General features: G+C 36.8%; 1 protein-coding gene across 1 annotated transcript; it reads left to right on the top strand.

Moving 5' to 3' along the window:
- Positions 1-584: 584 nt before the first annotated feature.
- On the top strand, positions 585-24,415 carry LOC124531317 (multiple epidermal growth factor-like domains protein 8). Its single transcript, XM_047105834.1, has 22 exons — positions 585-1,066; positions 1,143-1,334; positions 1,407-1,633; positions 2,224-2,415; positions 3,116-3,215; positions 4,142-4,587; positions 5,426-5,590; positions 6,106-6,242; positions 6,901-7,134; positions 8,628-8,764; positions 9,256-9,478; positions 9,603-10,141; positions 10,229-12,950; positions 13,029-13,463; positions 13,547-13,711; positions 13,792-14,396; positions 14,763-15,011; positions 15,460-15,749; positions 16,053-16,300; positions 16,514-17,172; positions 18,055-18,203; positions 21,057-24,415. Exons 1-22 carry the CDS (start codon positions 896-898, stop codon positions 21,169-21,171), a joined length of 8,400 nt encoding a protein of 2,799 aa, XP_046961790.1. The 5' UTR covers positions 585-895; the 3' UTR covers positions 21,172-24,415.

The following is a 24,415-nucleotide window of genomic DNA, read 5'->3' as shown; positions in this document are numbered from 1 at the left end:
ATGGTGACACTACGACGAAGTTGTAAGATATACTGGGAACTTTATCAATTATTATTTTTAAAATTTTTGATTGTGCCTTAATACGTACCTACTTGAATGATAGTATCAAATAGTAAAGGTATAATCTTGATATAATCATGATTTGATGTCTCGTAAAATGGGTACAAAATCATCCTTTTTTTAATTAATCTGATATATATTTCCGACTAAGTTATTCATTTAGTACTTACGTTTTTTCATTTTTCCTTATTTTCCTCAGTCCCTGATAATAATTTAATAGTACGTTGATATAAAAAAATTGAAATCGTTACTAATTTTTTATTCAAAAGTTGTTTTTCTTCGTGCCCCGTATTATTTTCTTTTTGGTAGCCAGTGCCATCTAGTAACAATATAGGACACCTATATACATATGTGGGTTTATTAAAGAAAAAGAATATTAAAAATAATTAAAAATAATATTTTGCATTTTTTTTAAGACACATAATTTTATGATTTATTCTTTAACTTTTCTTTTTAAATTATATTAGGAACTTTAATGGAGTTCATTTGTCTCTAACCACAGATAACATTTTATGATAAATAAATCTGAGTTGAAATGTCAAAAATGCTGTGATGGATTTGATTGTTTGTTTGTGGAAAACTCGTTAGAAAGTATTAAAATGTCATTAATATTAAAATTGTAAACATTTTTTTTAGCTAGAAAGCAATAACTTCTTCATCAGCCAAAACATTTTCAAGATATAGTGGCAATATCCATATCCTATAGTAGTTAGCCTTGAAGTAGATGTCATATAAATGAGTGTTGTTTATTTAACATTTTAGTGATATTAGTCGTAATTTCATGATTATATGGCTCTGATGTTCGATTTATGTTTTGTGACAAATTGGAAGAGGCATGTTTTACCCACGTATTCGGAAGAAAAGTGCAAGTTTAGTAGTTCTCAGCTGGACATGCCTAGCTGTATTGTGCGCTGCCTCTACAGCACCTTGCGACAAATCTCGTAGGGTTTTCACAGAGCCAAGTGGAATTATTACTGATGGCCCCAGTAACTCCAACTACACGCAAGTAAGTTGACGATACAAGTTAACTATTGGCATATTGTAATGTATCAAATTAAATATTGGTTTTAATTTTATTTTAGGATTCACATTGCGAATGGCTTATTAAAGCTGCTAATAAAAGTCAGTACATTACATTAAGCTTCCTTCGTATGGGAACAGAATGTTCATATGACTATGTATTTGTATATGATGGTGATTCATTTGATGCTCCGCTATTAGGAAGTTTCAGTGGGAAAACAGAGCCCCAAAATGTAACCGCTTCAAGTGGATATGTAAGTTTTAATTTATGAAATTGTATAGCATTCATTATTTTTGGATAAGTAACAGGTGTCTTTTGTTTGTAGATGTTAATATTACTGTATAGTGATACAAACTATGTGCTAGATGGATTCAGGGCTACATATGCTATTCACAACTGTCCCAACAATTGTACTGGGCGAGGTCTGTGTATGTCCAATAAGTGCTTTTGTGTGGGTACCTGGGGTGGGCCTGATTGCAGTGTAGAACTTTGTCCTAGTGGTTGCTCTGGGAATGGCCAGTGTAAAGGTGACAGGTGTCATTGTAAAAAAGGGTAAGTTGTGTTTTTATAAAGGTCAAATATAATATATATTAACGATAAGGTCATGTTGTATTTTAAAACATTTAATGGTGAAACATACATCATATTTATGTAATAATGGTCATAATGAAATCAACCTGTGTCCCAAAATTATTTATTTTTAAATATGTAATTAGTAATTTAATCTACACAATTCATTATAAAAATATTATGCAGAGAAAATTTAAAATTATAAAGACCAAGGAGAAAATATATTAATGCAATAATTATTACCATTTTACTGATTTTAAGAAGTCGCTTATTAAAATTATAATTGTATTAGATTTATCTAGGATAGAATTATCATGAGATCCTTGATTATGAGTTTAATTTCCAAACAAACAACAGTTTAAAATATTCAATTACAGTGAGGACATGCATAATTTGAAATTCTGCCAATTAAAACAGGCCTAAGCATTTCTTTCATAGGAAATTTGCCAAGCGATGCTAACATTTATGTGCTACAACATATATTTAATGAGTAGCCTATAATTAATTATATCTGTACATTTACATTTTTTATTCTGTGTTTGTATGGATTAGTAATTGGTATTTTATTTCAGATATTCTGGTGAATCATGTTCCTTGAAACATGCCGATAAAGAAGGTAACAGCTGGCATTGGATATCTCACACGGAAAGTGGCATGACAAAGAGAGCAGCCCACTCTGCTGTGTACGTTAACCAAACTGACTCTCTATATGTGTTTGGAGGATATGATCTGAATAGAGTTTTAAGCTTATTAGAGATTTACAAGTAAGTTCTCACTAAAAATTTTTTATAATAAAATTTACAGTGATTGTTTGTTTTTTTTATCGTTGACCTTGCGCTCTAAATTCTCATTTACATGGGACTGAATATAGAAAAGCATTCTTATATTTTAAGTATAGTTTGTATTATATAATTTTAAGTATTATCAAAAAGTAAATATAAATACTCTGTATTGTGGTAACCCTGTCTGTGTGGTGACTAAGCTATTGTAATTACAGAGAAACATAATATTTTAAGGCCAAGACATCCACTTGCTATAAAGTTGTTCATTTGTTACACTATTTATGTATAAAGAGTAAATTATATTTACTATTATATTTATTATTACTTCCTTTTTTAACATATGTGTATGCAGTGATAAAATGTTCTTTTTTTGCAATTCAGTTAAAGAAAAACATAAATTGCAGAGATTTAGAAACATGCCTATATGTATACATATATAGTTTTATCAGCAAAGTATCTAGTTGTGTATCTCTCATTGCTTTATTATGAAAATGTGTCTCTTTTGTAGACTATCAGTTTTTCAATCATTATAAATATACTATACAAGGCACACCATTTATGTAAATTAAACAATACAATACATAACACAAAACACACTATTGTTGTTTATTTTGTATATAAAGTGTTTAATACAATTATCACAATTGTAAATTTCCTTATACATGAAATCCTTGGTTCGCAGATTTTCTACTAGTCAATGGTATGACGAAAACGGAAAAGTATTAAGACGTTATCCTACCAATGAAGAAATTGATAAATCCTTATTAACTTTATTTACCAAGGTGAGTAGCTTGTTCATCTATGAACTTAGCTCTAAGTGCTTATAATTCACTTTTACATGTACTTATTGCTAATAGGATTCCGTATCCCAACAGTAAAACGGGACCTTATTTCTAAGACTCCATTGCTCGTTCGTTCATCTGTCACCAGGTTGTATCTTATGAATAGATAGTTAGGCACATAAAATGTTTGTGTCCATTAGAATAACAAATAGTAAGAGCGGATACTACTCCCATACAAAATAAATGCTTTTTTTTGCCCTTTTTATCGATAATACGGAACGTTTCGTTTGCGAGTCTGACTCGCACTTGGCCGGTTTTTAACTATTATGTTTGTATATATCTTCTCATGAAATGATATGTTTTAGTTAATTTTATCTCAAAATTATTATGTCGCAATCGTATTTATTTTTAATGTAGCGACGTGAGACAAATTGTAAATAATAATCGTATTTGTTTTGCACTAACAATTGCATGTTGCTTTGTTATTACGCGAGAAAACCTCACGGGTAAACTACAGCTATACACGTTGAAATTTGTGAATGCGCTCGATCACGAGCATGGCGAATTCCGGAGACAAGTCAACTAAGCAAGTTATACAGCTAGTTTCCGCTATTTCTTAAATCGCATAATCCGATGTGATGGCTCATTGGATACGATCGGAGATTATAGGCACGAGCCCAAAAGCGTTACGTGTTTCCAAGACACTGTGTGTAATAATGCCAAAATTTGCAAACACAGTGTTGGTATTAATCGAGATTTTTTTGCAAGGAAAAGCCGGTATCTTTTTCTGGCCAGACTTGGCATGATAGCCAATAAACTACAGGAAATTATGGATTATAAACATATTATTTTATACATGCCTATGTATCAAATATAAGTTATGACGTATATGCTGGAACTGGTAACCTATGTAACTGTTATTTCAGGGCAACATCGATGGCAGTTGGCAGATTGGAAATCGGAGTTCTCTTTTTAATTTGCTACTGACATCATTTTCGAACCATGACAAAACCACACTACCTCTCATGTACACGTCCACATCGACCCCGTACTCCGACAGCTATTTACAATTTACCGATCGTCCCGAATTTCTTAGTGTGAATGTCAAATCTAATTACACGAAGCCCGAGCCGAGGTACGGGCACTCTGCGTGTGCTTGCAAAAATGGTTTTATATTGTACGGTGGGAAGCTATCAGACGGCAGTCTCTCTTCAGAGCTGTGGTACTATGACGCATTGGCCAATGTGTGGTCGCTTAGAGCAGCGAACTCCACATTCAGTCCGCCCGGCTTGACGCGTCACACCTTAACCGCCGTCAAGGATGAGTTGTATCTTTTCGGTGGAAGTACAGTTGACGGCGAATTCTCGTCAAGGTTAGTTTGTTTAAAATACTGTTATATAAGGCTGTTACTATTTATTTGCAAGCTACTACTAATCTTAATGAATAAGGCAACTGTTTTGATGAAACTAAACATTTGAGAATGTCTTGATTTTATACAGAAGATATTTAGAATGTTACTCTGAACTGTCTATCTATTTTGTTATATGACTAAACGGCTGAACCGATTTTGATGAAATTTGAAGATACTTTACACCCTAAGCAAATACATATCCTTCTATTTTTGCTTTATTTTGTGAACACTATAGCGTTATATACGTTACGACGCTATATTGTTTAGGACGACTAGTGTGCATCGTAAACAAACCAATTAGATATATTTGCAAGGACAGTCTAGAAAATACTTTGTAAATAAATTCCGTCAACATAAAAACGTCAAAGAATTCAATCTGTAATATATTGAAATTGTTACAGAAAAAGACAATTATGGGTTATGATTGACAATTTATAGCAAAAAAGCAATCTAAATATATATTTATTCCGGTATCGGTTTTCAACAACAGCCTGTAAATTCCCACAGCTGGGCTAAAGGCCTCCTCTCCCTTTGAGTCTCCTCAACCTTCTCAGGTTTGGAACATATTCCACCACGCTGTTCCAATGCTGGTTGTTGGAATACAATTTTTATGAAATTTGTCACATGCAGGTTTCCTCACGATGTTTTCCTTCACCGCTGAGCACGAAATGAATTATAAAGACAAATAAAGCACATGAATCAGCGGTGCTTGCCTGGGTTTGAACCCGCAATCATCGGTTAAGATGCACGCGTTCTAACCACTGGGCCATCTCGACTCATACACATAATCGGTTTTCAGCCTTTACAAAATAAAATTGAATGATAATGGTATCGAGACATGGGAGAAAGTGCAAGTTAGAGGTGGTAAGGAGTTGGATGTGCGCGTGGTCGCTCACACTGCGGTCTACCACCAGCACTCCAACTCCATCCTGGTGTACGGCGGTGTCGTCGCAAGCGTCGCTCGGTACGTATGCGTGACGTCATATACTCATCATATAAATATAAATATTTGACAACATCACATACATTACTCTGTTCCCAATGTAAGTAGCTAAAGCACTTGTGTTATGGAAAATCAAAAGTAACGACGGTACCACAAACACCCAAACCCAAGACAACATAGAAAACTAATGAAATTTTTCTACATCGACTCGGCCGGAAATCGAACCCGGGACATCGGAGTGGCGTACCCATGAAAACTGGTGTACATACTACTCGACTAAAGAGGTCGTCAAAAATAAAAAAAATCATATACTTTAATTAAATAATTGATCAATTTTTCCTACCATCAGATCATTTTTTACATTTTTGTCAAATTAGGATGTATATATTAATCGTACAAGTCGTGTATGCTTTAATATAGTTGTACATATAGAAAGTAATTGGTATGTAAATTAATAAATTGTATCATCAAAATGTAACAACTGCTAGCAAACTCTAAATAAATAAACTCTAATTGTTTTGGTCTTTTTCTTAAAGGTTTTCGAAGCTCTCAGACCGAATGTTCGCCTTTGACCTGGACTACAAGCACTGGAGCGAGATCCACTACCCGCGGGCTCATTTGCGCGACACCTACGTTCCGCGCGAGCGAGCTTTCCACACTGCGACGGTCGTCGGTAATCACCGACCGCTTTTATTTAACAAGCCCATTTAGGAGTGCAATTTGTGTGCGTGACTCGACGGAAACTCGTCGAACTTGTATCAATTTCGTTACGAGACGGCCATGATGACTCGTTTATATTACACCTTTTTTGAATTTAGAATACCATCGCTTTGTATATAATTACCTTTTTTGAATTTAGAATACCATCGTTTTATATATAATGCGTAACCCTTTAACGTTCAATGGAGGAAAATGTCACTTCTTAATATATTGGGTTACATAAGCTGTTTCGATATTAAATAATCAAGATTGAATTACCTAAGCGAAACGACCGGTTTAAAATCAAGAGGAATGGCAAGAAATTAGTATTGAAGTATATATTTGCATATTACGCAATTGAATCTATTAACTCTTCACTTTGATACGAGTAAATATTAAATCCACACTTTATTATCATCTATATAATATTTTATTGAATATTATATGTGCTTTATATATTAATGTGTTGTGTGTAAAACAGCAATTTTTGTATTGTTGTATTCCGGTTTCAATGGAGCGTTTGTTCACAATATTTTGATTCAGTACAGGATCATTAATTACTTTCTTAGATTTTAAATTTGTCCTTACAACATGGCAATATTTTACACATGGCAACATTTCACTTATTACAGGGAACTATTTGATTGTGTTCGGTGGATATTCTCACCGGCATAACAGGGAAGAGATCTGCTACGATGGACAGATGTATCTCTACCACCTCGGATGTCATTCCTGGATACCGTTAGACGTTTTAGGCAAGACTCGAAAGTTCTATCCCAAAAAGCAAGGAGTATTCGCACACGCCGCTACCCTCAAGCCACCCTCTACTTTGCTTATCGCCGGCGGTTATCATGGCAATGTGAATGGTAGGTACATTATCAAAACTTATTTAGTTAAATATATTGAATAAGGCAATAGTAAAAAAAAAAACAGTTTCGTACGTCATATTGGTAAACGTTTTTATTTATTGACTCTACCCTTTTTGTCAATTACGGTTTTACAAACCGACTCTAATAATACCGTCTGGGTAATAAAAACCCACTCATCACATTCCACACTCAAATAGCAATACTTAGTATTAGTGCGTTCTGTTTTAAAGGGTGAGTGAGCCAGTGTAGCGTTAGCATAACCTATGAATAACCAAGGTAGCTGGCGCCTTTGGTACCTATGTAAGAGACTGTTACATTCTTAATATGACTGGGCGTTAGTTATTCCTTATCATGCCCAAATGCCAATTTTCCTATTTACTTTAAAAAAGAAAAAAGAATGACACTAAGAAGTCCTTGAAACTAGCGCGTTTAGCTATGCAAACTTCGACTTCATAAAACATATTAAATATATTTTTTGCGCAAGTAAAACTCATTACAAAGATTTATGTATGTTCATTAAACGCAACATAAAATTAACATAACAACATTGACAAGAAAGATACAAACTAACGCTATAAAATACAAATGTTATATTTACTTATATGTATATTTGCTTTATAAATATTGGATTAATTATCATAAATTAGTTTTAGAATATCTTATACAGTAAAACCGAACAGTTGGCTTGTGATTTTTTAATTCAAATGCTCCAATCTTTTGAATTATTCAGATCTTGTAGCAGTTGATAATGGTATTCTTGAAAAAGGCGCAAAAGGAGCGCAGCAGCTTCTTTAGTTATTTACAAGATTAAAACATTTTTAACACATAATATTATAATTATTTATCATATATTGTACGGTGTGAAATTAGCTTTAAATGTATATAAAATATATCAAGCAAAAAAATAGCTATTTAAAGCTAATTCCACACTGGTGACCATGTTGGCAATGTTGAGTTAGCTTTGTGGTATCAGTATAGAACGTCAAATTTTTAGAAATTATTACAACAACAACAACAACAGTAATTAACAATTATGTTTGATCTTAAACCCACAGATAAATTGTATTAATAAAAAAATGTTTTCGGTAATATTAAATTATTGATATACGAGATGATAACGAGACTGACTCAGTGTTATGAATTAGGGATAGAACACACGTGTGCGACCAAATAAAGCGGACGTGAGTTACAACACAAATTGTCTTTACAAGCTTTAGTTTAACAAGTGTGACGGTACCTTTACAGATGATGCCGAGTATTGCTTACTTCCGCTGTTTTGATTATGCAGGTGTGTTCCACCCTTTAAAGTAATTATAAAATGTTATGCAAGAATATTTTATATTTAAGTGTATTGTATTATACACGTATAATTAGTATGCTAATTAGTTCTTTGTTCTCAAACGATGTAGGGTTTTGTAAAGTAAATAATCTTGGAAATGTAAGTCTGGTAAAGATTTTTGTTTATAATATATGTTAATGAATATTTTCAGGTGATCTTTTAGCGTATGTCGTGCCCAGTTGGCACGCCGGTATCATCGACAAGGATCCAGAGTCAGCGTGCCCGAGGCATCGTACGCAGCCCGAATGCCTCGCCGACCCCGAGTGCGGCTGGTGTTCCGCTGATGACGTAAATAATTTCTCACATGACTTTTATATACGATCTTTTTCAGTATATAAAGTAGCATGTTAATATTTTCTGAAGTATAGTACAACACAACTTAGATGTCGCATCGGTAAAATTCGTAAAACCGATCACATCCGAATTGAGTACGCTATACCAAATTATCCATATTTATTTCTCACGCGAATATGATCTTTGCACAAACGTAATAACTTGTAATATCATATGACCTAATATATTCGTCAATTTGACGCGTCGATTTACCCACACTTGCTTTCTCTGACGCGTGAATCTATAGCGACGAATAGCGTCGAATGGCGCGATAGGGAGCTATTTCTATTGGTCGAGTAAATCGGCAGTAATCGGTTTTATTTTCATTCCATTGCATTTTCCGATGCTACATCTAATTTGTGTCCTACTATACTTCAACATAATTTTAGAAAATGAAAAAGTTTTTTTTTATTTAATTGTTATTTCCTAATTTGATTTTTTTTTAGATTTGCTATGGAAGAACAATAGGATCGAATTGTACGACTAATTTACAATCAATACGATGCGGTGGCATCTGCCCAGCCCTGGGTGACTGTCATTCGTGCCTGATCCACGGTCCAGCGTTAGGAAAAAATAGTTCTCGAACGCCACTCATTTCCGTTAGCACTAAGCTGGGCTTGTATCAATGCAGCTGGTGTGTTCAGAATGCTCGGTGTCACCATAAAGACGGTAAGGATATATACATTTTTAAATCGAAAATACATTCTTAAGAGAAAAGTATGGGTTTTTGTGCCATTCCTTGTTTTGGAAAATTATACCAGTAAAATATATTAAACTTGGCTATATATTTCAGATAATTACGGTGTCTGTGGAGAAGATACACCTTCCGAAAATCCAGGCTGGTGGGGTACAACCGGAACAGAAGTGACAACTCCAGACGAATGCAAAATATTAGACAAACGACCAGGACTTACATTTCTTAGATATCAGCAGCCTGCCGATTGGAATCATCCGGATGGCGTTTCAGTTGTGAATGCGACGACTGTCGATTGGGGTACAGGAGGAGGCAGCAATCACATATTTACCGGATCTAGCGAGGCAAGGCTGCGAGGCTGGCTGCACATACCACAGTACTGGAACGGCACAGGAGAGACATTACACATGTGCGCTGGATACTCCAACTTGTCACTTAACCTCGGAGAGAGCACGGAATCCGTTGCTAATTTGACAGCTCAGCCTTCCGCTTGTTCCCCAATAGACTGGCCCGCGCTGCAGCCCGGCCGCCTCGCAATAGATATGCACGCCAATGACTCACTGCATACAGGCCTATATCCCTCCCACCATCACGCCAAAATGGAACTACAGCACAATAAATCTCAAGAAAGCGCTAAGGTACGATAAATCTTACACTAAGTTTTATATAAAAAAAAAAAAAATAGTATCATTTATATAAATGAATTTGTCCGTTTTATTTCAAAGGCCTTCACGTTCGAGTTCCTGGAGCCCTACTCGAACGGGCAGTGCTCGAACTACGACAACTGCCTCCTGTGCCTGTCGGACGCGGCGTGCGGCTGGTGCGAGCTGACGGATCGCTGCGAGCCGCGCGACGTCGACGAGACGCAGGCCTGCGCCGTGGGCGGCGAGTGGCGCTACCTGACGCTGCTGCCCGCCGCGTGCCCCAACTGCTCCAACTACATCAGCTGCGAGCGCTGCGTGGCGGGCAACTACTGCGAGTGGTGGGCGGACGAGGCGCGCTGCGCGCGGCGCGGGCGCGCGGGCGGCGCCGTGGTGGACGCCAGCGAGTGCCCCGCGCCCTGCCGCCTGCGCCTCGACTGCGAGCACTGCCTCGACGAGCGCGGCCGCTGCGTGTGGTGCGAGGCCACGCGCCAGTGCTTCAGCTTCAGCGTCTACACCAGCGAGTACCAGTTCGGCTTGTGCCGCGAGTGGCTCGACCGCGCCTCGACGCCCGCCGACGAGGCCACGAGGAAGTCCGGCCAGTGCAAGTCGTGTCAGTCCCACGTGCAGTGCTCGACTTGCTTGCGCAGTATGGGGTGCGGCTGGTGCCATTCGCACGAGAATCCGATTAACGGAATGTGTACTGAGGGTGACTTTACCCGTTCGCACGTTGATTGCGCCTCCCTGCTGAATGTGACTTCAACGGACGCGGGGTGGGCGTACGCCCAGTGTCCGGACGTGGATGAGTGTGGGCTGCGGCTACACGATTGTCACGAAAATGCCGTCTGCAACAACACGCACGGGTCGTATACTTGCAAATGTAAACAGGGATATATAGGAGATGGCAAGAAAAGTTGCATGCGAACTTGTTATAACAACTGCATTCACGGGTATTGCTTAGGTGCTCCGCAGTACAAATGTCACTGTGATTTGGGTTGGACGGGAGCCGATTGTTCGATTAATTGTGGATGTCACAATCACTCGACGTGCAGAACGGGTGTAGGTCGATGTGATGAATGTCAGGACTGGACCGAAGGTGAGTTTTGTGAGTCATGTAAGCCCGGTAGCCATGGCAATGCGACTGCCGGACAAGGCTGTCGGCGTTGCGATTGTAACGATCACGGCGACGAGACCCGGGGCGTCTGTGACGTGGCTACAGGTGAATGTATTTGTAAAGATAACACAGAGGGTCAAAATTGTGAACGCTGTAAACCCAAATTCTATGGAGATCCCCGCCACGGTGGCAGGTGCTATTATCAATGTGAGCCCAGAGGAATGTTGAATGCTTCGCAAACCGAAGGAATTGGATCCTATAAAATCGATCCTGATATAAAAAGTATAGGACCCGCCAAGGAATGTCTATGGATTATATCAGCTGAAAACGTAAAAGATGCAATTATACAGTTCACAGTAAACTCGTCAACTTTCAATGTGCCATGCGACCAAAATGCAGTGTACGTGTATGATGGTTTGGGCGGTGTGCCCGATTTAGGTAACAATCAACAAAGTCAACTTTTGGGTGTTTTTTGTAACGGAGCCTCCTCAGGTGTTGTAGAAGCTCGAAGTGGTAATTTGACAGTTCATTATAAACAGAGCCAACCTGAGCAAGGATTTGAGGGCGTTTACAATGTTTTAGCCTGCGATGGATACTGCTCTTGGCCCAGAATATGTAAAAACAGGCACTGTATTTGCAGAGAAGGATTTGGTGGCTATGAATGCAATGTAGAAATATGTCGTAACAACTGTAGCATACATATTAAAGGTGGGGTGTGTGACACTAGCTATGGACGATGTCTGTGTAACGAGGGGTACGGTGGCGATGATTGCTCTCTTAAACTGGATAAGTCACAACTTGTATTCACGGAACTTTTCAATTCTGATTTTCTCTCAGACGGCTTAGATCATTTGAGGAAAACACTACCCCGATTTGGACACAGTCTAGTAGCAGATAGACGAGGTTTGTGGATGTTTGGAGGCTATTCGCTTTCGCATGGACCATTAAATGATATAAGATTTTATGATACGAAAAATAACACTTGGATGCAAGTAAACGTAGACGCTACACCTGATCCTAAAATGCCTGAAGGTCGATACTTTCACGCAGCTGAAATCTACCATTCAAAACAAAATATCTATATTTTTGGTGGCCTCAGTCTGCAAGAAAAGAGTGGTCAAAACAAAACATTAAGAGATTTTTGGCAGTTTAGTTTAAAGGAGCGTCGATGGAGTCAAATCAAAAGTAAAGAAGAGTCTCCTCCTCCACTTGCTGGACATACATTAACCCTGCAAAAATATCAGGATTACGAAAGCCTTGTCCTGATTGGTGGATTCTCTTTAGAAGAAGGGTTTATGACAGATATGTGGGAATTTGATCTGGATAATGACAAATGGATAAAATTGAGTTGTGGTGGATCCAAACCAGTCGGATTAATTGGCCATAGTACGGTTTATCATGCTCCCTCTCAGAGCCTTTATGTTTTCGGAGGAATACTGTACATGTATAATGGAACTATAATATCAAACAAACTATTTTCATTCCATTATCCATCAAAGAATTGGAGTGAATTACCAACTTTTCCAAGTTTAAACGGCCACGACAACTTACCGAGAGCAACGTATTTACATTCAGCTGTTACGACAAACGATTATATGATCGTATTTGGTGGACGAACGATTCCGGATAAAAGAACAAATAAGCTAATTGCTTACATTTACAGTTGTAACCAATGGGTTAAGCTTTCCAAAGGTTTGTATTTTTATAAAGTTGTTAATCAAGTATCTACATTTTATTTTATTAATTTTCACTCATAATTTGTATTTACAGGTCCAAGTGTCCTCGATCACCCACCACCACGAACGATAGCACATGCTATGGCTATAGACATGGAGTCAGAAAGTGATTGGAATATTTATATCGTAGGGGGCTGGACAGGAAGTGCCAACTGTCAAGTTACCCGTGTTACCCTGCCCGATGATTTATGTTCGCTATGGAGCGCCAGTAAAATTGAGTGTAGAAGTCACATGGGCTGCAGTTTCTGTAGCACGGGAGATTACAAAAAATGCTATTCTGTAGATAAACCGGGATGTGAAGGTGGTGATAGAATATCTACAAACGCGGGAGCCGCTTGTGATGCGGATTTAGTGGCAAGACGTCCGTGTGAAAATTTTACTTCATGCGTGTCTTGTTTGGCTGCGTGGCCATTGTATCCAGAGGAAAAACCGGCTTGTCGGTGGTGCGAAACGTGTGCTGCTGGAATTGGTAAGAATTTGTTTCTCAGTAGAAGTTATGTCAGACGACAATATGTATATATTTTGGTAACTAATTTTTGTAATTTTATTCAGGTGAATGCGTGCCAACGGACGAATCTTGTATAAGTATAAAATGTAATGCCGGAACCACATATATCAGTGATTCAGCTCAGTGTCCTGAACTGAGATGTGTAGCACCAGACTGTGATAAATGTGTTTCGAATCAATGTTCTTGGACACGTCTGGCAAATAGAGGAGGTTGGTGTACTCTTTCATAAGATAAAAAATGGTTAATTAAAAATTGAAATAAGTTTAATGTTTTTTTTTCATGTTTTCAGCACAAATAACAAGAATAACAAACGATCCATCTGAGCTTTATAACTGGACGTGCGCTATAATAGAAGAACCAGGACGCGCGAGCTTACGTGCACTCTCACCGAAACTTGTACATTCGTATTTTGGAGTTACTAAAGAAGATTGTCCCAGTCGATGTCATCTGTACGACGATTGTCAGTCCTGTCTCAATTCAGAAGGTGCCGAAGGCGGCTCCTCCGAATGCCATTGGGCAAGCTATCTCGGCACTTGCATCTCTCCATCGTATCAGCCGTTGTATTGTGCGGGCGGCGTTTGTGGATTAGTTTTAACTAAAGCAGATAAAAATAAATGTCCAGCACCTTGTGGTACTTTCGAACAATGTACCGAGTGTCTCCATCATTCTCACTGTGGCTGGTGCGCGCTGGAAGGAGCGAATGGGGAGGGCGTCTGTACCGAGGGATCCATCGATTCTCCGTTGGAATATTCGTCTCGAACGACTTGCGCCGCCGTATACTCGAACGTCCACCAGACAAACGAGACGAACGACACGTTTTCCTGGCATTACACTCGCTGTCCACCTGAAAACGAATGTGAGAACAATCACCATCAATGTAAAGCAGAATCCGAGGTGAGTCGATTTATCCAGGAGTTCGATCTTTATGATGCCACAAAACCGTTCAAACAGGAATGTTTGATCGATATATTTTGATCGATATATTGAAGTTATAAATAATACAATATAAATATGAGACAACATCACATACATTACTCTGATCCCAATGTAAGTAGCTGAAGCACTAGTGTTATGGAAATCAGAAGTAACGAGGGTACCACAAACACCCAGACCCAAGACAACATAGAAAACTAATGGTAACCTATGTACATCGACTCGGCCGGGAATCGAACCCGGGACCTCAGAGTGGCGTACCCATGAAAACCGGTGTACATACCACTCGACCATGGAGGTCGTCAATGTAAGTAACACATTGTGCAGGTCTGCCGCGACCTGCCGACGGGCTACGAGTGCCAGTGCGGCGCGGGGCACAAGCGCGTGGGCGGCGTGTGCGCGGCCGTGTGCTCGCAGGGCTGCGTGCGCGGCGTGTGCGTGCAGCCCGACCGCTGTCGCTGCGACTTCGGATACGTGGGCGCCAACTGCACCATACAGTGCCAGTGCAACGGACACTCGCACTGCGAGGGCCCAGATAAGCTGGACGTCTGTACGGAGTGTCACAATAACACCATGGTTAGTTATTATGATTTTTGTTTCGAGTTATTCAGAATTCAATTTCGACTAAATTTTAAATTCAATTCAAGTTTGTGGGAGTTACTTCTAGTTCTGGCTTTATAAAGTAAAAGCAAAGTAATAGCCTGTAAATTCCCACTGATGGGCAAAGGTCTCCTATCTCATTAAGGAGAGGGTTTGGAACATATTCCGCCACGCTGTTCCAATGCGGGTTGGTGGTCTGGCTTTGGTATTATAAGTATTTTTGACATTGAGACATTGTATATGGGAACTATACTAGCAAAATTATGCTAATTTTATTATTTATTTCAATATATAAGTCATTTTATATCTCGGATTAAAATACATAGTTTTTGGTCATTATACACATGGGTATTTGTTGAACATAAAAATTTGCTTTGCTTCAGATTACATGATAAATTTTGACATTGTAATTGTTTTACCACAGGGTAGCCAATGTGAAAAATGTAAGCCGAATTTCGTAGGCGATCCCACCGACAACGGTCAGTGTATACCGTGCTCGGTCTTCTGTCACGGTCACACCTTAGTATGTACGAACGACGCCGACGTGTCGCTCGTGCGAGACATAAACAGCGCCGACTTGGAAGAGTATTACCGGGAAGGAGCGGCCAAGGCGCGCTGTGTGCGCTGCGCGAACAACACTGACGGGCCTCGCTGCGAACGCTGCATCGAAGGATACTTCAGGGGATCAGAGGATTTCCGAGATCCGTGTCGACCGTACGTACCTAGATTTTGCTTATTATTTCTCTTTTAAAATGTTCATAGGAACATATAGATTTTGCGTTGTTGATTCCATGATTTTTGATTTAGTTATAACATAACAGAATAAATATCTGTATAACTTGGTCTGTTACCTCACGCTTTAACTAAAGAACCGATTGAGATGAAATATGGTATCAAGATAGCTTGACTTCCGGGGAAGAACATAAATAAATTTTGCGGAATTTTACATTTCATAAGGTTCTGCAGTTTGAACATATTTACCTTGAAATTGAACTTTATTATTTTATTTAAAATCAGATGCGAGTGTCACGGCCACGGGGACACGTGCGACCCGGTGACGGGCGAGAAGTGCAACTGCGGCAACAACACGGAGAGCGACGCCACGTGCCAGACCGCAAGCTCGAGCAAAAACTCTGCGCAGGAGTGCTGGCGCTACCAGTGCGTCAAATGCCGAGACCTCTACATGGGCGACCCGCGCAACGGGCACCAGTGCTACAAGACTATTAACATTGAGAACAAGCTGTGCTTCGACGGGAAATCCATAGGTGAGACTGCCAAAATGTTTTTGTTTTTTTTTTTTTTTTGCGGCGATAGTAATGCTAAGGTACTTTATGTTAGGGTTCCTCTTTTTAAGGGAAAAAGTATATCGTCGCTGGCCAAGTATTTAAAACTTATCGTTTAAAATATAATATTCTTTTATTTTTGGTGTAATTCGTGCTATTACTGTGAATTACTTTAACTGAAAATATTAATTACAGATGAGTGCAAAATCAAACCTCGTCCGCTGTATCCGGGTCAGACGGTCTTCGTAGCTGTGAATCCGAGATATATGAACGTCGATATACGTGTTATAGTTGATGTCACTCAAGGCGCGGTGGATTTGTACATGAGCCCCAATGATAGTTCCTTCGTGGTTTCGGTAAACTCGAGTACAGGAGCTCATGCGGTAGATCTGGATCCGACTTATTACAAACACGAACCGTTCCGGAAAATGCCGTCTTTCGACGATCACGTACCGGAAAAGCCTGGAAAAACTACTTGGTACTACGACAAAACAGAATACTCCCTTGCCGATTTCACAGCTAAAGACCTCGCTACGTATGTGACCGTAGACAAGAGGAATGTGTTACTTCGTGTCAAGAATCTGCGTAACCGTCTCGTTCTGACCTTACCGCAGAACGTCCACGATTTGACGCATACGAAGTTTTACATAATCATCCGCGCGACGCACTTCGAAGATGGCTTGGCGAGTTTCGGCGTGACTTTCTTTCGCCAGGATCAACTGCATATAGATCTGTTTGTCTTCTTTTCGGTGTTTTTCTCTTGCTTTTTCCTTTTCTTGGCGGCGTGCGTCGTGGCGTGGAAGGCAAAACAAGCTGCCGATGTTCGTAGAGCGAGAAGAAGACACGTCGTAGAGGTGAGTTCTTATCTACAGTTTGCAATAGGCTATTTGACTGGTTTTTAAAATCAATTTTATATTACTTAGTAGAAGTTAAGGAACCCAGTAACAGTTGATATTTTTATTTCTAGTAAATATTTGCCGAAAAATATCATATTAAAAATTCCATATTTAAATAGCGCGTAAAAACGCTATTTGGACAATAAGACGCTGCAATAGGGTCGGTGACGTCACTTTCTTGTATTTTAATCTGTGGTACATATAGTAGAAAAGCAAGGTTAACAAGAAAGTGACTTCATCATAAGCCCGGCCAATCAGGGGCGTTTTGTGTCACGTGACAAACGTTTGAAAAAATGCATTTATTTTTCGCATTGTCAAATAGCCTATTGTGTACCAATATAAGCAATGTTTTATTTATTATTTAACATCTAAATTAAATTTGATAATTATAGACGACAGTAATTTTTTTGACAATTATTGTTGACAATTATAGTCGTGACGTTAGTATTAACATTACAAGACGCATGAGCGGTTTATAGCGGTTCGGCCAGTGCTCACTATTCGCAGTCAGCCCTAAGTAGGGATTTTTTCATTTAGGGACGTTATTGTGCTCGTATTTATTTTCGTTTAACATTTCTATTTAACAATATCGATTAATACACGAGCAAAAATAATAATTGAATAAATATAGTTTACTTGACAGTGTAAAATATGATTAATAATAGTACAAATAATAAATCATTGAAAAGGCAATGATACCATGTGAATATAGCCTAAATATAGGCTATATTCACATGGTTTCATTGCATTTCTAAGCGATTATTTAACTCACCTGATAATGCACATTGCATCTTCATTAATAAGAATACATTGCAATGTTGATTAATTTGTTATCTGAAGATGCTGCACATGGCGAAGCGGCCGTTCGCGGCGGTGCGCGTGGTGCTCAACGGGGGCGCGTGGGGCCGCCGCCGCCGCGCCGAGCTGCGCCCCGTCGCCATCGAGCCCACCGCCGACGGCCGCGCCGCCGTCACCTCGCTGCTCGTCAGGTGAGCCCACGCAAACGCCGACCTACCTTTTGCTTAAACGCACATAATCTACACTAATATTATAAAGAGGAAAACTTTGTTTGGTTGTAATGAATAGGCTCAAAAACTACTGGACCGATTTTAAAAATTCTTTCACCATTCGAAAGCTAAATTAATCCCGCATAACATAAGCTAAATTTTATTTTGAAAAAAAAAAATAGGGTTCCGTAAGATATTTTGGGTTTTTCGGACGAAAAAGGAAAAAATCTACCAAAAAAGTTGATTTTTTGCGTATGCTGCCTAAACTATAAAAGATAAAACTATAAAATGTTCTAACTCCGGTCCTTAGAGGGCATAATGGCCTCCGACCCTAAGAATCTCATCAGATTCGTGGCTGATGTTGGTCTGGCTGAGGTGTTGTGATCACGAATTTGAGGTTTATCACAATAAATCCAAGCGCCGGTTGCAGTAATTCTTCAAATGTGACCGTGCCTCAGCAGTAGGGATATTAGAAGACTGATTATGAACCGTTATCTACGCGGGCGAAGCTGCGGGCGACCGCTAGTTAAATATATTTTGAAAGTACGTAGATTAACCGTAAAGACACAGGATAAAAACTGTTCTATTGAAAAAAATTCAATGATTTTGATTGATTATAAAAACATAAAAGATACATATAATATTTCGAGTCATCAAATCAAATCAAATCAAATCAAATCAATTTTATTCAAGTAAACTTCATAATGAAGCGTTTTTGAATCGTCAATAATCAAATACTACCACCGTTTCGGAAAGCAGCTTCTAGCGAGAAGAAACGGCAAGAAACTCGCATAGTTGCTCTTTTCAAATAAACACATTTACAATGCTGTTATTGACAGTAATTAGCGTCCTATGATGGAACCCGAGCCTAACTCCAGGCGTTTCTTTCTAAAAAGTACTCTTTTAATGAATAGTATGATTTATTTATTAATTTAGTCTTAATAATATTTTTAAATTTTGAAAATGGTAAATTGATTATATTTTCCGGTATCTTATTATATATGCGTATACCATTGCCCAAAAACGTTCTATTTACCGTATGCAAACGGAAACTGGGGGTTACAAGTTTATTCTTATTTCTTGTATTAATAGTATGTACATCAGCATTGATAGAATAATTTTTAATATTCTTTTGTATAAAGATTATATTATCATAAATATATTGTGAAACAGCCGTTAATACACCTATTTCTTTAAATTTTTCGCGTAATGATGTCCTGGAGCTAATATTGTAAATAGATCGGATAGCTCTTTTCTGTAGAATAAAAACAACTTCAATCTCTGCTGCATTACCCCATAACAACATTCCATATGACATAATACTGTGAAAATTACTAAAATAAACTAGTCTAGCAGTACTTATGTCCGTAAGTTTTCTAATTATTTTTATTGCATAAATGGCACTACTTAGTTTTCTTGCCAGGGCATACAAATGGGTGCCCCACTGCAGTTTGGAGTCAAGGGTTATCCCTAAAAAGACCGTCGACTCAACAAACTCAAGCCTTTCATTTTTCAAAGTTATTGCAGAAGGATTTGATTTGACATTTGGCAAGGAAAACAAAACACATTTAGTCTTTTTAGCATTTAGTACTAAATTATTTATGTCAAACCAACCAAGAACCCGCGACAGGGCACTGCTTACAACGTCATAGTTGTTTATTTTTCTATCAAGTTTAAAAATTAGGGATGTATCATCTGCAAACAGTACAATATCGCAAGTATTTTTGACGAAATAAGGTAAATCATTTATATATATTAAGAACAAGAGAGGTCCCAAAATTGAACCCTGTGGTACACCCATTTGCGCCACAGCGCCATTTGATTTTGCACCATTAACCACAACCTTCAAAACTCTTTCACTAAGGTAGGAGGAAATTAATTTCAATGCAGGGCCCCTGATACCATAATATTTAAGCTTTTCTAGGAGAATATCATGCCTAACGCAATCGAAAGCTTTTGATAAATCACAAAAAACTCCAATAGCGTTTTGCGACTTTTCCCATGCATCATAAATGTGCTTAACAAATGCTACACCCGCATCAGCAGTCGAGCGACCCTTAGTAAAACCAAACTGTTGAGAATGCAATAGCTTATTCGAGTTAAAGTATAATAGCAATTGATTAAGCATGACTTTCTCAAAAATTTTACTTAATACTGGCAAAATAGAGATCGGTCTGTAATTGTTTGGATCATTTTTATCACCGGACTTAAATAATGGGATTACTTTACTTAATTTCAACATATCAGGAAAAATACCAGATTGTACGCATTTATTAAAGATTATAGCTAAATAAGGAGCCAAGTCAACAATTACATTGTTAATAATTGTGACTGATAAATCCCAAAGATCACAGGTTTTTTTCAGATTTAATGTTTTAAATATTTTTAATATTTCGTACGGAGTTATATTCTCAAAAGAAAATTCTAACTCATTCTGGGGAACATAACATTTGAGTAGGTCTAAAGCGTCATTAGGAGACGCATTAAGTCCTTTAGTAATATTCAGAGGAATATTAGAGAAATATTCTTCGAATTCATTGGCCACATCTAGATCTTTGCCTACAATTTTGCCTTTTATACTAAGGGATAACTGCCCTGCATCAAACTTCAACCTACCTGTTTCCGAACTTATAATATCCCAAGTAGTTTTCATTTTATTATTAGATTTTAAGATTTTATTTTTAATATGCAACGAACGAGCTGTTTGACAAACTTGTTTAAATAACTTGGAATATTTTTTAACAAAATTGATAAATTTACAATCACGATTATATTTCTTAAGTTCATCACTGGTAAGACTCCGACTCGTCAACTAACCACTGGCTGTGTGCGCAGGCTGCCGGGCGGCGGGCGCGCGCCGGTGCGCATGGCGCTAGCGTCGGCGCTGGTACTGGTGTCGCGCGGGCCGCCGCCGCGCATGCGCGCTCGCCCGCGCCGCGCGCTTACCTAGCGCCGCACCCACTAATTTGTTTCTAAATATTTTCTCATTAGGTTTCTTGTCTAATTCTACTCTATAGGTAGCACGGTGGTAACTAATATAATAGTATGTGAGTATCGAGATTTGGATGGGTGATCCGATTCGAGTCGGAATTGATCATATTCACTCGAATCGTGTCGGGGTGGATGGGTGGAGGTAATCGGGGACCGTGATGTGTGTATTTAAGTAGTTCTCGATCTGAATCTATGAAGTTCCCCCAGACCGAACTAGCTATTGGATTTCTTAGCACATTAACATTGTACCGCAATAATATATAGAATTTATCCGAGTCCTGAGAGTATATATAAGAGTAGTTTTTGTTAAAGGTTATTATTATAAGTTTCGTTATTGGTATTTTAATTTTAAAGTAGGAGTGATAGGTGGTTTGAAGGATCGTTTACAGTCGCAATAAGATCTGCTACAAAAATTTTATTTTTATTAGAAGAAAAAGAAATTAATGAAATTTTTAAAAAAATATGCGTATTTTACAACGTATACTTTTTCTTCATTTTAGGTACCTACTATTTAAAATAGTTATATTTGTAAATATGCCATATTGATTCGAAGAGAGCCAAAGGAATCAAAATTTAGCGTGAATTGAGCGCGGGTTGTAATTAGCCAATAGTCGCCGAAGCTGTTGTGTTATTCATTTCGAAATTTTATTATGTGATGTTGAATCATAGTTACGTTATGGCTTGTTATTTCTAAATGTTTTAAGCAGCTAATCGTCCCTATGAATTTTATTTAGATAAATAGAGATATATTGTATTAAAGCTTATTTTTAATTGTATTTTCTTGATAATGCAAACTTATAAGTCAAACACTCTTTTCTAAGTCTTACTAATGAATCTCTATTTTATAGGAATATATTTCTAATTAAATATATAATACAATCTTCAATTGTAATTAGTTGCAACTTCATAATATTCCTCAGTGAAGCTATGAGAATATTGTGAGTGTTGAAATTTATAGATAATATTATCTATTTTATTTATTATTAATAAAATCATTAAGAGGACCAATGAATGGCAATGTAACCCCTTTCATATGAACTGATGCCTCTGATTGTCGTATTTAATTGCATTTTGTATATTTTTTTAAATAATATTAAGTCACCTACTAATTTGCTCAATTTATTTAAAATCTAAATTATTTAATTTATAAAAATTGACTACACTACATATTTCGATTTTTTGTGTTTATTGTGTTTAAATTTATTCGCTAAAATAATTATTTATTACACAAAAATTTTTGGTCCTCTTTAGTGATTTTAAAATATGAGATCGTAAATTTTTATTTTTTATTTTTAGCAATCATTTTGTACCTTTTATTGCACTTAATGACGATTTTTTGATTATTATACGAATTTTGATAAATATGCTCAAGAATTGCAAGCCATTGCTGGTTACGTATGATACGTTGATTGTGTCAATGTAATAAAAAATATGACAATCATGAATCGATTCGTTCGATAATCTCTCAGAAATTTTAATATGTTATTAAATTAATATTTATGTAATTATTCGTGGCAAAACTTGCATTGCATGTAGCTCCTAAATGAATTGCTCATTGGTAATCAGCAGTATTGTGGAAATTAATAATCAATTAGTCGGTGTATAAGTAGAATCATGTTATGGTTTAATATAAGGTAAAATATAACTATTAGGCATAATTATATAAGAGAGTACTGATATTGTTATTAATATTTGAATAAGATATGTGTGATCAAATATTATACCCATAACGGTATAAAAAGTCCATAAAACATTCCATTGTATATCCCTGTACATACAGTTTAAATAAGGAAATAAAAAAATATATATATTGAGTGTAAATCGGGCATCTAAAAGCTTTAAGGATGTTATTCTAGGAAAATTGATTGCTCATTATTTCATTATACATTTTTTTATATACTATTTAATGCATTTATTTATTCTAAACTTGCGATTGGTAATGAATCTTTTCATTTATATTAGAATGAATTAGTTAACGTGATTATTGTCCTGTGATTCAGGTAAAAAAAATTATATTATAAGAATGAAAATTGTTTATTAATACTACATTGATCTCTGTTACTGACGTGTCAAATGTTAGTACAGTTTGCATAATAATTAACTATCACAATATACTTACATGCTTTAAACTTGTATAAAATATGAAATGTATTTTATTCAAGAGAGTATTTTTCGTAATTAAATATATCACAAGCGTCATGTATCTAAGACGCTAATTGAATCTTTGTATAAATAGTTACTTTCTAGTGAAGTTCTTACCAAAGGGAAATTGTTGTCAAACAAAATAAAATTTGTATCCATAGTTGGGAAATTCTTAAACGCAATGATAACAGGACCCTATAAAAAATAATTTCATTTATAAATGTATTTTTTCATTCAATAATAGTATCTATTTCTCGAATGGCCTTTTTTGTTAAGAAATTAAAACTAGATTTTGTATGTCTATAGCACAAAATCTTTCGAATTATATGTTTCATAATGCCCCACCTTTTATAATAAATACTAAAAAGTAGACATGATATATGTTTCTGTATTACCATGTAGATTAATTACAATTGTTCAGCTGATTTTGTATCGCATATAGGACACACCATACTGCATAAAATAATATGTGTTAATATTTTTATTATTAACGACACAATATTTATGCAACTTTAAATCACAGAGATTATTGATAAGGTATTTATATTGCTCAAAGTATTTGGTGTGAAATTATAGTAGGTAAATTATTAATAAACATTTCAATTTTATTTATTTTGGAAGTTAATAATCGCGTCAAAAATAAATATAAATATATACATATATACATTGAGACAGCACAGAAGACGCATTAAAAAAATAGTGATATAATATATTATGCCATAAGTAATGTTTTGTCCAGCTTTGTCTTACTAACAAGAGGAATAATCTCAAAATATAAACATATCTTATGTTTTGTTCTTAAATATAGATATATATTTTTTGTGTAATGGTTGGTTCTGATTTTGATTGTTACTAGACTTTTTTTTCATACAGCTAATCATAGCAACTATTATCTTTTATAACTTTTTCTATTCTTTAATACCTATGTATTGTATATATTATTATTGCAAATAATGCACAAGTATAGATCAGTTTTACATTATGTTCAATTTACATAGTGATTGTTTTGTTTTTTTTTTTAAATGATGATGTTGTCATATATAAATAAACATTAAAATATA

Source organism: Vanessa cardui, chromosome 7, assembly GCF_905220365.1.
Source record: "Vanessa cardui chromosome 7, ilVanCard2.1, whole genome shotgun sequence".
NCBI lineage: Eukaryota > Metazoa > Arthropoda > Insecta > Lepidoptera > Nymphalidae > Vanessa > Vanessa cardui.
The sequence above is the reverse complement of the archived record's forward strand: the minus strand, read 5'-3'. Positions and strand labels throughout refer to the sequence as shown.